At 44.1% G+C, this 16,415-nt stretch overlaps 1 protein-coding gene across 1 annotated transcript in view; it reads right to left on the reverse strand.

Annotated features, from left to right (window-relative positions):
- Window positions 1-994: 994 nt before the first annotated feature.
- The window catches only part of meiob (meiosis specific with OB domains), a 34,963-nt gene continuing 19,542 nt past the window's right edge, over window positions 995-16,415 (reverse strand). Inside the window, exons 6-13 of the mRNA XM_031893663.1 lie at window positions 14,970-15,070; window positions 13,819-13,871; window positions 13,557-13,652; window positions 13,006-13,107; window positions 10,384-10,537; window positions 5,467-5,653; window positions 3,434-3,520; window positions 995-2,055 (exon numbers count right to left, since the gene is read on the reverse strand). Of these exons, the coding sequence (XP_031749523.1) occupies window positions 1,945-2,055; window positions 3,434-3,520; window positions 5,467-5,653; window positions 10,384-10,537; window positions 13,006-13,107; window positions 13,557-13,652; window positions 13,819-13,871; window positions 14,970-15,070 (891 nt within the window). The 3' untranslated portion in view covers window positions 995-1,944. The remainder of the gene's footprint in view (window positions 2,056-3,433; window positions 3,521-5,466; window positions 5,654-10,383; window positions 10,538-13,005; window positions 13,108-13,556; window positions 13,653-13,818; window positions 13,872-14,969; window positions 15,071-16,415) is intronic.

The following is a 16,415-nucleotide window of genomic DNA, read 5'->3' on the forward strand; positions in this document are numbered from 1 at the left end:
TCGAGGAAATCATCAGGAGAAAGAAAGAGGGCTGATCTGATGTTGTTCTGGTTAGGGAAATCATTACAAACCTCAGATAACTTTACTCACGTCTTTCCTAACCTTTTTCTCCTGACAACTTGCTCGCCAGTCCTTCACTACTTCATGTTGGGAAAGTGACCAGCAGGTGGCGCCGTTGTAGCAAAATACATTCATATTAACAGCGCTTTTAACCCTTAATATCATGAATAAAAAAATGAACGAATGTAAAGGATAAGGTTTACTTATCCTTTTATCGGAAGGGGCCAGATAATGGAGTTCCATGAGCTGTACCAATGCATTTATATACACGATTACGCCTCGGCCAGGTCTTATATGCAACAATCATGGAGATGTTCCTTTTTGAAAGTATTCGCCAGTTTACTCTCTCCCTGCTCAGTCGATTTAAATTAAAGGGTAACTAGGACCAGCTGTGGGAGTTACTACACGGAATAATCAGAACTGATGCATGTAAGCCCTGTCTTGTATAAACCCGAAAAGCTTTTGTCTTTCATCATCGGCGTGGGGTTGGCACTCGGTGGTTTGTTGAAAAGATCTTCCTGAAGGAAACATAAATAAATCCCAGCGGTTTAGTTTCAGGAAAGGAGTCGTTTCTGATGTTTAGGGGCAGCACTCATTCACAGTGAGAGACAGTCTGAAAGGGACCCCGGGGCCTCACCCAATCACTAACGATTCATAGTAGGAGTTCTGTGCCTCCCTTTATGTGCATTGGTGATTTGGCTCCCTGTGAGTCTGAGCCCAAATCCACTCCACTGGGTCTTCCTGGGATCTTGAGGAGAAGTCCTAGTCATGTGACCAGGTGGGAGTGGTATAAAGGTGCAGGGGAGAAACAAACAGGTCTAGAACCGCCAGCCTGAAACTGCCGCCCCCTCCCCTTTTGAGAACTGAACCCACATGGGTTTAGGAGGCACTTAGATATTAATATGACTTTGCACTTACAACTAAAACAACCAGAAAACGTTGCTGCTCTTTATTCAAACTAATACAATTTAATAACAAGTCACATTAAACAATTATGGATACAATACCACATCCAAGGTACATCTGGAGTCAAATGTTGCCCGGTGGTTCTTTTGAATGACCCCCAATCTAGCTTTAGAGGTTTAAACCATTGTTTGGGTACTAAGGATTTCTTATCACATCTGAGAGTTCTGCTCTGATAACCTATTCTTGGTACAGGAAAGTTTCAGTATCTAGTTAAAGTAATTAGATCATTACAAAAAAATCAAGGAATCAGGGATGCTTCTAATAAATGCAGTTTCCAGGGTGAGAAGTATCTCCACCTTACTGGATCCTTGCACTCTTATTCCAGCAGGAATGTGGGTCAGGTGTTTAAGTGTAGGTATCAGAACAGGTGGGGCCAGGGTTCTGGAAGTTTATGGAGGCCTGCTAATGCCATCTGCTGGTCAGTTCCTGTAACTGTACAGTCAAAGACAGTGAGATGTACCTTCAGAAGGAAAACAGAGAACTGTTATAACGTTGCTCTGCTTAGGAAAGAGATAGGAAAGGGTATCCAAGGCTCCTGATCTCTTTCCTTAGCAGAGCAACATCAAGGACAGTTCTCTGTTTTCCTCCTGAATGTATCTCTCTTTGACTGCGCAGTTACTGGAACTGACCAGCAGGTGGGGATGTGATTAACCTAATACATTAACAAAAAAAATAATGTATAAACTGCAAATGTGCTTACAAAAGCACCCTGAGTAATCTTACATTAAATTCGTTTAGGTTTACTTATTACTTACTTTCGGTAAGGTTTACTTATTCTTTAACTGGATTAAACGAAGAATAAAGAATGTGTCTTTTAAGTGAAAAACATTAATGAAAACAGTAATGAGTGCCAGAGGGTGAGGAACAAAGCACGTATGTAATCGGGTAGATAGACCAGTGCAGATATATCTCGCTGAATTAATTAGTTCCTTTCCCGCACAGACTTGTACATGCTTCCAAGGGATCCGCCATGTTGCAGGAAAGCACATTGATCCTCAGCCCGCTTCTTGCATTGGTTGAGGGAACCATCTGTAACATCAGCAGAAAGGTTTAATACGATGAATCAGGGAGTAACTAAAGTGGCTGACAAATATCAAAGGGATCAGAGGGGGTCAACACTGAACAATTTTGTACCTGGGAAGGAACCCATGGCAACCAGTCAGATGATTCATATCAATGTTCTATTGGCAGCTTGATATAAAAACCTAATTGTAATGGTAATGGGTTGCTATGGGTTACTGCCCTGGCGCACATTTGCCCAGTGTTAATAAATGAGACCCAATGTTAACTGGCCATGCAGGTGATGTAGTCAGTTTGGGTCACTGACATTGACTCTGGTAGAGAGCTTGTAACAGAAAGCCTGATATTAGTCTAAAACTGCACATATTTCAGAAACCACTAGAAATAGAAATTTGAATGTGAATTGGCAAAAGTGCTCCAAGAAGCACTGTAAGTTCAATTTATTTGTCTCATCTATATTATGGTGTCTTGGGGTCTTTCCATTGCTATACGCAGGCCCGGACTGGGATTCAAAATAGGCCCCTGACATTCCAAGTACACAGAGGCCCAAACAGCCCCCACCAGCCCAATAAATAGTGACTGTCTATGGCATCTTACAGCAGCCCCTCTGGCATTTGCCAGAACCCACAGATTGCCAGTCCGGGCCTGGCTATACAGTTTGTACTTAGAGAAACAGTGTAAATCAATTTGATAAGTGGTTAGAGCATTGTTTAGTAGCCAAACTCTATGAACCTCTCTAGCATCTCCCGACTCTTCTAAACCCCAGTGCCCAATGGGAAGCAGCATGGGCTGTTTGGCCACTCAATTTCTGCCAGGGCAAATATGTCCAAATCCTCTCGAGCCAATTCCCCTTGAGAATAATAGAAACCCAATGTCACCACTAAACAGGTGGCTTTACTGCAAAGATGCTCAAGTGCACATTTTTGAGCCCAAAACCGCCTTTTTAAATGGAACCAAATTGGTTGGATTTGATAAATATTTTTGATGCATTATGGGAACTAAACTGATAAAGATGGGTGTTAAGCCAGGTGTTTTATAATAACTATGCCACTGTTTCATAGTAACATAAGAACATACCCACAACTGTATTTGGGTCCAGTGTTGCCCTAGCCCCTCCCACTAAAGCTCCCACCCAATAAAGCTCCCACCCTAGGCACAGGTCCATGGGTGCATATAGGCTTGGTACAGCCCTGAGCTTTTAGAAAAAAAATGACTTGTATGAAATAAACCAGAATATTGAGCTTTATTTATACTATTACTTGCTACCTTTCAAGCCAGTGTCATCTGTGCCATTTCATAAAACTGTTAACTTTTAATTGAGGTTAAAACCGAGGCCCTTAATAAATAGTAACCGCCGAGTCTGACGCATCCAGCAGAGCATTCTAACCTTTAAATAGATTTTGCAGCGTTCCAGTAGAAAATTCCATTTCAACGCTGTCTTCTGGTCTTCAGTTAAATTAAAAAATCCATCAACCTAAATCAATAATATGAAAATTGTCCTTTGAAAAAAATAGTTTCTAAAGGTGAGAAAGAAACAATGATTTGTTCTTGAAAATATTATGGTCCTAGAGCGTGTTATGTATTTGTATATGCAGTATGGTGAACATGAAACTGCAATGGAATGCAATGGTGCTAGAAACCAGGTCTGCAAGCTCCGGTGTACAATCAGGCAAGGTGAAAAGAAATCAAGGGAGAGATGGTGCCTATAGTAGCAGTGGGGGGATAATAGCCTCTGGGAAGGGACTGGGGCTGTGGGATAGCAGGTATAGTAGGGAGAGATGGTGCCTATAGTAGCAGTGGGGGGATAATAGCCTCTGGGAAGGGACTGGGGCTGTGGGATAGCAGGTATAGTAGGGAGAGATGGTGCCTATAGTAGCAGTGGGGGGATAATAGCCTCTGGGAAGGGACTGGGGCTGTGGGATAGCAGGTATAGTAGGGAGAGATGGTGTCTATAGTAGCAGTGGGGGGATAATAGCCTCTGGGAAGGGACTGGGGCTGTGGGATAGCAGGTATAGTAGGGAGAGATGGTGCCTATAGTAGCAGTGGGATAATAGCCTCTGGGAAGGGACTGGGGCTGTGGGATAGCAGGTATAGTAGGGAGAGATGGTGCCTATAGTAGCAGTGGGGGATAATAGCCTCTGGGAAGGGACTGGGGCTGTGGGATAGCAGGTATAGTAGGGAGAGATGGTGCCTATAGTAGCAGTGGGGGGATAATAGCCTCTGGGAAGGGACTGGGGCTGTGGGATAGCAGGTATAGTAGGGAGAGATGGTGCCTATAGTAGCAGTGGGGGATAATAGCCTTTGGGAAGGGACTGGGGCTGTGGGATAGCAGGTATAGTAGGGAGAGATGGTGCCTATAGTAGCAGTGGGGGGATAATAGCCTCTGGGAAGGGACTGTGGCTGTGGGATAGCAGGTATAGTAGGGAGAGATGGTGCCTATAGTAGCAGTGGGGGGATAATAGCCTCTGGGAAGGGACTGGGACTGTGGGATAGCAGGTATAGTAGGGAGAGATGGTGCCTATAGTAGTAGTGGGGGGATAATAGCCTCTGGGAAGGGACTGGGACTGTGGGATAGCAGGTATAGTAGGCAGAGATGGTGCCTATAGTAGCAGTGGGGGGATAATAGCCTCTGGGAAGGGACTGGGACTGTGGGATAGCAGGTATAGTAGGGAGAGATGGTGCCTATAGTAGCAGTGGGGGGATAATAGCCTCTGGGAAGGGACTGGGACTGTGGGATAGCAGGTATAGTAGGGAGAGATGGTGCCTATAGTAGCAGTGGGGGGATAATAGCCTCTGGGAAGGGACTGGGACTGTGGGATAGCAGGTATAGTAGGGAGAGATGGTGCCTATAGTAGCAGTGGGGGGATAATAGCCTCTGGGAAGGGACTGGGACTGTGGGATAGCAGGTATAGTAGGAGAGATGGTGCCTATAGTAGCAGTGGGGGGATAATAGCCTCTGGGAAGGGACTGGGACTGTGGGATAGCAGGTATAGTAGGGAGAGATGGTGCCTATAGTAGCAGTGGGGGGATAATAGCCTCTGGGAAGGGACTGGGACTGTGGGATAGCAGGTATAGTAGGGAGAGATGGTGCCTATAGTAGCAGTGGGGGGATAATAGCCTCTGGGAAGGGACTGTGGCTGTGGGATAGCAGGTATAGTAGGGAGAGATGGTGCCTATAGTAGCAGTGGGGGGATAATAGCCTCTGGGAAGGGACTGGGGCTGTGGGATAGCAGGTATAGTAGGGAGAGATGGTGCCTATAGTAGCAGTGGGGGGATAATAGCCTCTGGGAAGGGACTGGGGCTGTGGGATAGCAGGTATAGTAGGAGAGATGGTGCCTATAGTAGCAGTGGGATAATAGCCTCTGGAAAGATGATATATGATTTTAAATATGAACTTCAACCAAAAACATATGTATTTACCGTGCAGGATAACATTTCCTCGGCCGCACTGCCAGACACGTTAGCAGACAGAGTCCCGGTATGATCAGTCAGGTCAATGCTCAAATCCAAGCAGGCGACCACAGATTTAGGCTCAGAAGACATCTCATTGCAGAAAGTGTAGGTACACAGCTCAGTTAGGTCAGTTATCAGGTAATGGCATCGGGAGCTGGATGAAGACATGAGTAATGAAACAAAAATCAAAATCACCCCTTTGTAGATTTGCTTCTTTGTGGGATTCCAATGAATTATTCACATTTAAGTAATGAAAGAAGAAATATTGCATTGTGGGTAAACAAATTGTTTTTTTAGTGAGTCCTTTTGTCCTAGAATAAGAGTAATATTCTGAGACAATTTGCAATTGGTCTTAATTTTTTATTATTTGTAGTTTTTACTTAATAATTGTTCAACAACTCTCCAGTTGTTCTGGTTACTAGGGTCCAAATTACCTTATCAACCAGGGAGTGGTTTGGATGAGAGACTGATATATGAATAGGAGAGAGATTGAATAGAAAAAAAGTTACAAAAATTAACAACAACAATAAAACCGTAACCTCAGAGAGCAATAGTTTTTGGCTGCCTGGGTCAGTGATCCTCTATTTGAAAGCAACAAAGAGTTTGAAGAAGAAGGCAAATAATTAAAACAACTATAAGCAATAAATAATCAAGACCAGTTGAAATGTTGCTTAGAATTGTTCATTTTATAATATACTAAAACTTGTAAGTATTATACTTTATATCAGTGATCCCCAACCAGTGGCTCGGGGGCAACATGTTGCTCCCCGACCCCTTGGATGTTGCTCTCAGTGCCCCCAAACCAGGGAGTTATTTTTGAATTCCTGACTTGGGGGCAAGTTTTGGTTGAATAAAAACAAGATTTCCTACCAAATAAAGCCCCCTGCAAGCTGATAGGGTGCATAGAGGCCCCTAATAGCCAATCACAGCCCTTATTTGCCTCCTCCATTTATGGTGCTTGTGTTGCTCTCCAAGTCTTTTTACATTTGACTCGCGACTGAGAAAGTTTGGGGACCCCTGCTTTATATGACAGTACATTATAACTTATCTACTTGTCATATAAGGTCAATATTGTACCCCCTACTGTAAAATATAAGTATATTAGAAGTCACCAATGATATTCATGACCATATGAAAGAACGGAGTCATGCAACTCTGAGGTGACTTCTAATATCCTTATCTTTTACAACGGGGTGTAGATTATTTTTTATAAACACAAGTTTAAGTTTGTAGCGTGACACAATTTGCTCCACGAGCACTTATTATAACTGCTGAGATCACTAAGCACAGTCAGTGAGAGGGACAAAATGCTTCACATACTTTGCTATGGGAAGTGCTTTCGGACCATTGTCATCCAAGAGAACAGTGGGGTCAACATGCCCAGTGGGGCATGCCAATCTATTATCAATAACACTAATCTCATGCCCCAGGCTAGTGCACTTCTTTTCTAAAAAATCAACCACCCTGAGGTACATTGGTGGGGAGCCCTGTGCCGCCATTATTCTTCAGCTCCCAGGAATTCCTTGGCTTGCTGGGCTTGGGCTGGGTGCATGTATAGTATAACAATGGTAAGTCAGAAAGCTCTACGTATGCAGAATATCCAAGGCTACTGTGATACTAATAGCTACAGTTAGTATTAGTGGTTGTATATATATTTTATGTATGTGAGTGTATAGGTTGGTAAGTATAGGTTTGTATGTGCTGGGTTTACTTGGAAGGGTTGAACTTGGTGGACTCTGGTCTTTTTTCAACCCTATGTAACTATGCCCCACCCCAAGCCCATTCAAGACGTACCCAGGAGCTGAGGAATATGGTGGTATAGTACACCCTGCAGTGCTCCCCTGGAATGGTTCCTTTTCAGAAAGGGAGCACACTGGGCAATAGTGATGTGCGGGCCAGGCGAATTCGGCCCGACCTGTGCACATCACCTGCGGGTTCGGGTGAGCTCTTCCTCTCGCCCTCACCTCCTGCAACCTTGCACTGCTGGCTTCCTCTTCCGGCTTCTCTATTTATAGGGGTGTGCCCAGAAGCCCGCCCCTTTTGTGACATCATTTCGGGGCAGGCACGGGTCTTTAAATAGAGGAAGGAAACCTGGTTGGGTAGGGTTCGTGTTGGGAAGGGGCGGGTTAGGGCCCAGTGCGGGTCGAGAAAATCTTGACCTGCACATCACAAGTGACAGAGGGGCAAATCACTGGTTTTGCTTACTGGCACCTGTCCAGTAATTTTAGGTTTTGTTTTCCTTTAAGATTATTGATGTCAGTAGTGTAATGATACTGGCCCAGGCCCCAAGCCAAAAAGAAGTGCTTCACTGCCCTTAGTGCCTTGCCACTTCCACACACATATCTTCAGCTGCTGCGAGCCTGCACCCACCCCGGCCTGTGCTCCTCTCCACCCACTTCTGTTTGACCACAAGGGGCAGGCGAGGTAATCATACATCAGACCCCCCCAACTATCCGGGCCTTCCTCTCCTTCGGGTCCCCCCTGGGTCGCAGGGTCCATTGTACATAAATTACACCAGTGAATGGCATTGTCATAAAAGTCTATTCCCCATTTGTAATAAAAGGCACTAAGTTTGGCCATGGGCCTATAGATACCGATGAGATGCTTGCTTCTGATTGGTTGCTTTGGGTTACTGCTGTTGGGCAAGCTATTTATTATATAACCCCATATGAGCCCCTAAACGCTAGTGATGTGCAATGGAGCCCAGATGTGGTGGCGAGATTGTAATGCACGGTATTCCCGAATCTGTCATAACACTGGTAACAGCTATATCTGTATGCTGGAATCTGAACCCAATCGCATCTGCAGATAAAATAATTGGAATTCCACGTCTGACATTTGTGTGAATAAATGGGACTGTAGAAAAACGCACAAAGGTAGCGAGTAGAGTCCATTATATTCCGCTAAGTAGCGAGGAAAGGGAATCCACATGCGGACACCAGCTGGAACAAGTAACTCAAATAAATATCATCATTCTTTGCTTATGTGTAAGAATTTAATTATGACCAAAGGCAAACATATGAAATATATATTTTGTAAAGGCAATTTACCTTGGATTGAGGAGAATGCAAGCTTTTCTCAAAATGAATTGTTTATGTAAAAAAAAAGTGTTATTCATTGGCATCATTAAATCTTCATTTATGTGGAATAAAGGGATTGTGTTTACATGAAATGCTCTGCATACAGAAAAACAGAACCTCTGCACTCACCCATATCACCATATTAAATGACATAGGAAATATTTTTCCCCTGCTCCGTGGGGGGAGGATTAGAGAAGGACCCAAAGGACAAAGGAGTTGGATACTGTAACTCCCAGTATTCCTCAGAAAGTTCCAATTTTAAAGGTGTTGTTAATCTTTAAATAAACTCTTAGTATGTTGTTAAGGGTGCTATTCTGAAAAAAATTGCAGTTGGTCTTTATTTTTTATGATTTGTGGTTGTTAGGGTGAAAATTACCCTAGCAACCAGGCATAAGAAGCTGGAAAATGAATAGGAGTGGGTCTGAATAGAAAGATAAGTAATCAAAAGTAACAATAACAATAAATTGGTTGCAGGGGTCAGTGACCCCCTTTTGAAAGCTGGAAAGAGTCAGAAAAGGAAATCAAATAATTCAAGAATGATAAAAAATGAAGACCAGTTGAAAAGCTACTAAGAACTGGCCATTTTATCACATACTTAAAATTAAAGGTGAAGAACCCTTTTGATTTCCTGGGGCCAACAATCTGATTGGGGTTTGTGTAGCAGACCTGTCAATTTAGGACTGATAAACAGCCTTATATTATTTGTCAGCAATCCCACGTACTAAGGCCTGATAACATATCAATCAGGGAAGCCATATTTTTGTACTCAATAGGTCAAAAGTGGCTGATTTATCACATGTATGTGCCAGAGAGGCCATCTTTTGGCCCCTTACATGGGCAAATAAGCTGCCAACTTGGGCAAAGGTTGCTAAGTCAGCAGAAAGCATTGTACCAATGTATGGCCAGTACCCAGAACATGTTCCTGATAAATCTTACAGTGGCCTTGACAGTCCAGTGGTATGGATGGGTTAACAAAGAGATGGGCCAAATTAATGCCCTCTGGGTCTGGGAGACAAACTAGGCCCTGTCAAGGGGGTGGAGTTATGACATAAATGGGCGGAGTATGGGTGGAGTCACGTCGGCATGCTGGATATTTGGTTAATATGAAAGCTAGGAGAGGGCTAAAGGGGCAGTTTGGAGGCATGCCAGGGTCATAGTTATTACAGATTTACCGGCAAGTACATTGCTGGTAAATTTGTAATACCGGCCCCAGGCTTGGCTGGTATTTTACTAGCTAGACCGGTAAAATACCAACTGGGTGGCAACCCTAGTATAGGCTTATACCAGATTTGGCTGATTCAGCCCCAGCCCCTACGGTGGCATTAGCTTTTCCCTGTGGCGTAATTGCACTGAACATGGTGGAGGATGGAGCATGGAACATGGAGTGGATTTCGGCACAAAAAGCATGAGTATGCATTTTGGAGCCAAAGTCTGCTCCATGTGCCTGCACCGGGGCTGACTCAATGGCTCTGGGTACAGGCAAAGGGAAAGGCTGATTATTTCCTGTGTTTATCCACAAGCCGAGAATCATCCACGTCTGGCATAAACCTTCTTTGACAAAAATCTAAAATGAGTGGAGCTGAGGATGAGGGTCAGCTCACTGAGTAAAGTGGTTAAATAGTGCATTTACATGTAATTATCGCTGACATGCAAGCTGATGGACATAAACACGTGTCATCTCCCTTTCGCTTTTTATCTGACAACATAATCAGCTGGTCGATCGGCATCGGCAGCCAAATACTATTGTTTCCTTTCTCCCATTACAAATAAAAACCTGTTGCATGGATGAAAATGAAAGGCTTACCATCTGTTTCGTATTATTTTGCTGGCATCTGAATCAACATTGAACCTGGAGATATAAGCGTAAACTATCCCGTAAAGTGGATCGTTTTTTTCTACGCCTTGTGTAGCCTTTTCTTTTATCTGCTGCACTGTGTATATATCTTTTATAGACTCCACTAAAGGCGGGGGGGAAAAAAAGTTGACATTCATGAAAGCGTTTATGTGGTAAAACCACGAGATATGCTGCTTTAGGGGTTGTTAAAATAAATAATCGTTACATTTATGCTGAAGAGCAAGTTGTACCATTCAGATGAATATGAAACCTTAGGCCACAAAAAAGCTAGCTACTTCTTTAACCAAAGAGAAGGCTGCAGTACAACAAGGGTTGGATAAAGGACCATGTCCTTCAGTGCTCTAAATACACCATCAGGGTCGGACTAGAATGGCGGGCCTCCAGGAAAAAATCCAGTGGGCCCCGCCAACCCAGACCCCATCTCCACCAGTGTTTCCCCACTTATGTCCATCACTAATAAGTAATATGGGGGCATGGGGCGTCTGCGGTGGGGGTCCCTGGAAGGGTCTGGGGGCCCCTGCAGCAGCAGCCCCGGTGGGTCCTGCACACCCCAATCCTACCCCGAACACCATGGTTTACTGGTTTACTAGACCAGGACCATATTCCCCATATATAGGCACCTGAAGGCCAGTGCCTAGAAAGGCAGCTTTAGGGGTTCCTATATATATACATATATATATATATATATATATATATATATATATATATATATATATAAAGTTCACATTCATGAAAGTATATATATATATATACGGTATGTGATATAATAGAAAGAGTGGCCGCACGCACAGGGGCTTGATACAAAAGAAAAAATGTTTTAATTGAAAAAATTGCCAAAAATATTGTCTGCACTGCTAGAAATCTAAAGCTGGCCAAACACAGGCCAGTATTTATTATGCTGATCCCATACACAAGTCAATACTCAGTAAGAAATCACTGGTTTTGCAGCTTATTGACCTGAGTATGGGGCCAAAACAGTGGCCTCTCCTATCAATATCTGATCTAGGCTCAGTCTGATATCAAACCTTGATGCTGGAAATTTGTGAAGGGGCAATATACGGACTCCATGTTTGCCAACCCTTTTGCCTGGCTCCTAAATATTAGATCAGGCTTGGTCCGCCACAAAGTGCAGAATTCTAGCAAGTCACAGTAAGGAATAAGCAGGTAGCATTTATTGGTTACTAGAACTAGAGCATCTGTTCCTACACTGGTCCTCAAATCAATCCTCAGGACCCACTGAAAGCATATGGATCTGTCTATATCACCCATCAACATATTGACCCATGTGGGTGGGTCTGTATGTATACAGAAAGCTGGCGGTGGGTCAAAAGGACGAGCTAAAGAACCCACATTGTAATAAATAGAGACAAACATATGCCATATGTTTCAAACAAATCTGGGGCAGCATGCAAATCACATCACACGAGTATATACAAATATGATATTCTCTGTACAAATTCAAACCTACTGTGTGGCAAATGGAATAGCTAAAGCAATGCTGGCATGGAACTGCAGCAGATGTTCTTCCTTTGCCCTTTTCCTACTCTTACTGCTGGTAGATAAGGAAGATTAGTATTCTAAGCAAGAACCCTATTGCTTTTTCATATTTTCGGTATTAAGTTTTCCCAAGCCATTACAAAAAGCGTAGCCGCTCCGATTGATATGTGACTAATTGAAACTGGGTGTCGCTAAGGCTGGCCTGTGTAGAAGACAAAACATTACATCTGTTGAACACATTCCTCTGTTTAAAGCTCCTGATAGGGATCAGTTCAACCTTACGATACATCAGAGCTAAATAAGTGGAACTGCAATGACTTCCAGCGTATGAAAGAAATAAACAGGGAGTATTGTTATCAGTGATTTAGCAATAAACCATGGAAAATGATAAGAATGTACAAAATATGAGTTTGGAGGATAATCTGTATATAAATGAAACATGCTGACATATGTGCAAGATGCCATGAATATACAGTAAAGTCATGGCCATATTCCCCTGTATAATATATATTGTATACTGTGATTATTGATTACACATCAAAGATATACTGATGGATTTGAAAGAGCCTTACAGCCCTATCCCTAGGATTAGTATGGTTAATATAAATGCACTACCTGTTCAGTGTTATGTTCATAATGTGACCAGCAGGTGGCGCTGTAACAAAATGCATTCATAGTAACAATACCTTAATATCTTAGAAAATTTTAAAAAATGAATGTAAATAGCAAAAGTGAGAGGAGACCTCTGTTGATAGCAGCTGTCAAACCCACTCTGGAGGCTTTATGACTTTCAAAGAAAGAGAGTCAGCCTTTTGAAATTAAAAAATGTGCTTGGTAACTTAAAGAGCCGGATTTTTAAATCAGACGTAAGTCAGTATTTAGGCTCTTCTAGTGCAGAGAGCGCTATTGCACCCTCTCCGAAGCAAAAAAACCTAAGTGCGGAAGGGTGGGGGTAAGGCAGCACCCCCTAGGCCCCCCCCGCCAGGGTGGCATTTGGAGCTGAAGAGCCCTTGCCAAAGCTGACTGCCATGGTAAAGATATTGTTGTGCTTTAAAACTTAACTTTAATACATACATTTTACAGAATCTTTTGACAATTCTTCATTTTCTTCACAAAAAACTCCAGTTTCGATGCAGTCTCTGGCATAGCTCAGCAGTGCTTGGGCCTCTGGTGTATCTATGGAAAATAAATATTTATATATAGATTAATGCATATGTCCACTTTGAATTGTATTCTGTTTTTTGTTTTTTGTTTTAAATCTAACTTTGCTCCCATCATACTCTAAAATTCACTATGGGTAAAGTATGAATGAGTACAATTAATACTAGGACAAAAACTGTTGACACCACGGTCAGACTAGGGTGTCTAGGGCCCACTGGGAGTGCTGTCCGGTGGCCCCCTACCCCAGTTGCAACGTTAAACCCCTTCCTTCCCCACCACATACTGCACTTCCTCCTGGCAGCCATGATGTAGGGGGAGATGCAACGGTGCCGAGATGCATCGGCACCCACAGTTAGTAGGGAGTGGGCCTGAGCCGCTGCGGGGATCACAAGGGTCAGAGCCCACCAGGTTTTTCCCTGTGCCCGCTGGCCCAGTCCAACCCTGGTTGACACAAGTGTACTTACCTGGACTGGTTGTAAGAATTGTCTTTGACACAACAGTTGCAACCATAGAGTTCCGGAATGAATCATAATTAATTCTTACATCAGCAGCAAATATCACTATGTGTAGAAAAAAAAAAATAATTCACAATAATTTAATGTGTTTTATTGATAGTTTGCAAAACATTGAGCATTTTATACTACTTGATTTAATGTAAGTAAATTACTCATTTCACATATAAAGGTCACTGGGGTATTTAAAAAAAAAAGAAAAGAACAAAAGTACCTGTTTCTCTTGGTATCCAGCTCTGCGTAACTTGGATGGATTCATTGTCCCAGCTAAATACAAAGTAATTCATTAATTATTTAAGGTCACTAGTTAAAATGCAATATAAAGGGGACATATATCCACCCAGAAGAGCACTTCGAGCAATCTGACATGCCTCTGGACATGACAAGTAGGGGTTAAAGATCATAGGCCCATGGGAGCTAAATATTTGTAGAGATGTAGCGAACTGTTCGCCGACAAACTAATTCGCGCGAACACCAGGTGTTCGCGTTCGCGAAAATTCGCGGACTTTTGCCGATGTTCGCCACTTTGGGGTCGCCGCGTTTTTTTTTGGCGCCGCGTTTTTTCTTGGCGCCGCGTTTTTTCGCCTTGGTTTTTCCGCCACGTTTTATCGCCTATGCATATACATAGGAATAGCTTGCGTTTTTTTTTTTTGCGTTATTTTTTGGCGTTTTTTTTGGCATTTTTTTTACAAAGTATTTTTCAGAGAAATTTTTGCTTGATCCCCCTCCTGCATGCCACTGTCCAGGTCGTGGCACCCTTTAAAAAACTTTAAACACCAACAACAACTTTAGTTTTCTGGCCAGAAATGGCTTTTCTAGGTTTTAAAGTTCGCCTTCCCATTGAAGTCTATGGGGTTCGCAAAGTTCGCGAATATTCGCGAGTTTTGGCGAAAGTCCGCGAACGGGTTCGCGAACATTTTCGGCGATGTTCGCTACATCTCTAAATATTTGTATATGTAGATTGTTTTGGGTGGCAACACACATAGAAAGCTTGATCAGAAATGTAACAAATTGTGGGGCCAGTTTAAACCCAGTGTTGCAACATAATGGGTTAGAAATACTAACCCTATTTTTTCAGCCCAACTGAACAGGGGTGATTCCTGCAGGGTGCTGAGGGAACCCTGGAGCTGTCGCCTGGTCAGGAGGTGGCAGTAAGTCCAGGGTTCCCCTGCATCAATAGGTGTCGCAGTGGAAGGCAGGAAGGACTGAGTGGCACTGAGTGCAACTATACAATTCAAGGAGTGCATTATGATGAAAGTTGTTTTACGCACCACTAACTGCTGAGAAAATGTCTGAACTTGGGGACATACATGAGCCCTTATGTCTGTATTCATTGACCATATTTATATCATAAATTCTACTCACCATATCATCCCAAATGAAGGAACCACATCGTCATACAACTTAACTTCGCATCTTTGGCCTTTTCTTTTGTCAGACGTAGTGAAATGTTTTATTTCTCCAACCTAGCAAGACCGTAAGCTGGTGTAAATATGACTATACAGAAAGTTCAAATGATTCAAGTTGAACAGCTCTGATGTGAATAGGTTCCTTTCTTGCAGTGCCATGCAATAGGATATGAGAGAAGTGTGCAGAGTAAAGTCTGTGCTGCAAGCGGTGAAACTGATAATGTTTGTTCTTTTGTAAAGAAGAATGTTTCCCCCAGGCTACAAGGACAAAGAGACATGAGTTCTGATCCACAGCAGAACTGGCACTGCTCTTACTCCCAGAAACAATAGTTTCATACAACACTACTATGAAGATTGCTTCAGTGTGCTGGCTGCTGGGGATATTTTGGCCCTATGGACAAGTCCAAGAGGTCTGACTGTTAGGAATGATGGGCATTGAGAGCAGACAGGGAGGCAATATTGTGGCTATGCCAGGGTTTGCACCACCTCCAGCTAGAAGGCCGGGGCTCATACCATTTCCATTGGCAAAAATACCACTGTCCTCCAACAGTGGAGGCATGGCTGAAGCTAAAGTTTAATGTGCCCCTTGTTAATTGCTCCAGCATTCTTAAGCTGGCCATACACGGGCATACTACGGGTGGCGATATCGGGGAGGCATGTAGGAGAGGGGAGAAAGGAAACAGCCAGGGTCGGACTGGGCCGCTGGGACTCCGGGAAAAATCCCAGTGGGCCCCGAGGGCCCAGATCCAAACCTTGGGGTGCTCCCCCTGCCTGACCGTTCCTCCCCTGACCAGGGGCGGGCCAAGCCTACCGGGAGCCCTAGGCAACCAGGTCGGGCAACTCAGCCCACCTCACCTCGTGGTGCGATTAGATCGGTCATTGCCTCCACCACTAATGACAAGTGGCGGAGGCAATGACAAAGTAGCACTAGGGGTAGGCAGGAGAGGCTCCTGCCTGGCGCCCCTCAATCGTTGCGCCCTAGGCAGCTGCCTCTTCTGCCTACCCCTAGTTCCGGCCCTGCCCCTGACACGTTAAATTTACACGCGGTCAGGGGAGGACGCTGGGTGGGGGCCCCTGCGGGGGGTTAGGGAGGTTAGGGGGGGGTTAGGGGACGCGGCCGGCGGGGGCACCTGCAGGGCCCCTGGGGCGGGAGCCCCGGTGGACCCTGCACCCCCCAGTCCGACCCTGGAAGAGCAGACAGGGAGGCATTGAGAGCAGACAGGGAGGCAATATTGTGGCTATGCCAGGGTTTGCACCACCTCCAGCTAGAAGGCCGGGGCTCATACCATTTCCATTGGCAAAAATACCACTGTCCTCCAACAGTGGAGGCATGGCTGAAGCTAACGTTTAATGTGCCCCTTGTTAATTGCTCCAGCATTTTTAAGCTGGCCATACACGGGCA

Source organism: Xenopus tropicalis, chromosome 9, assembly GCF_000004195.4.
Source record: "Xenopus tropicalis strain Nigerian chromosome 9, UCB_Xtro_10.0, whole genome shotgun sequence".
NCBI classification, from domain to species: domain Eukaryota; kingdom Metazoa; phylum Chordata; class Amphibia; order Anura; family Pipidae; genus Xenopus; species Xenopus tropicalis.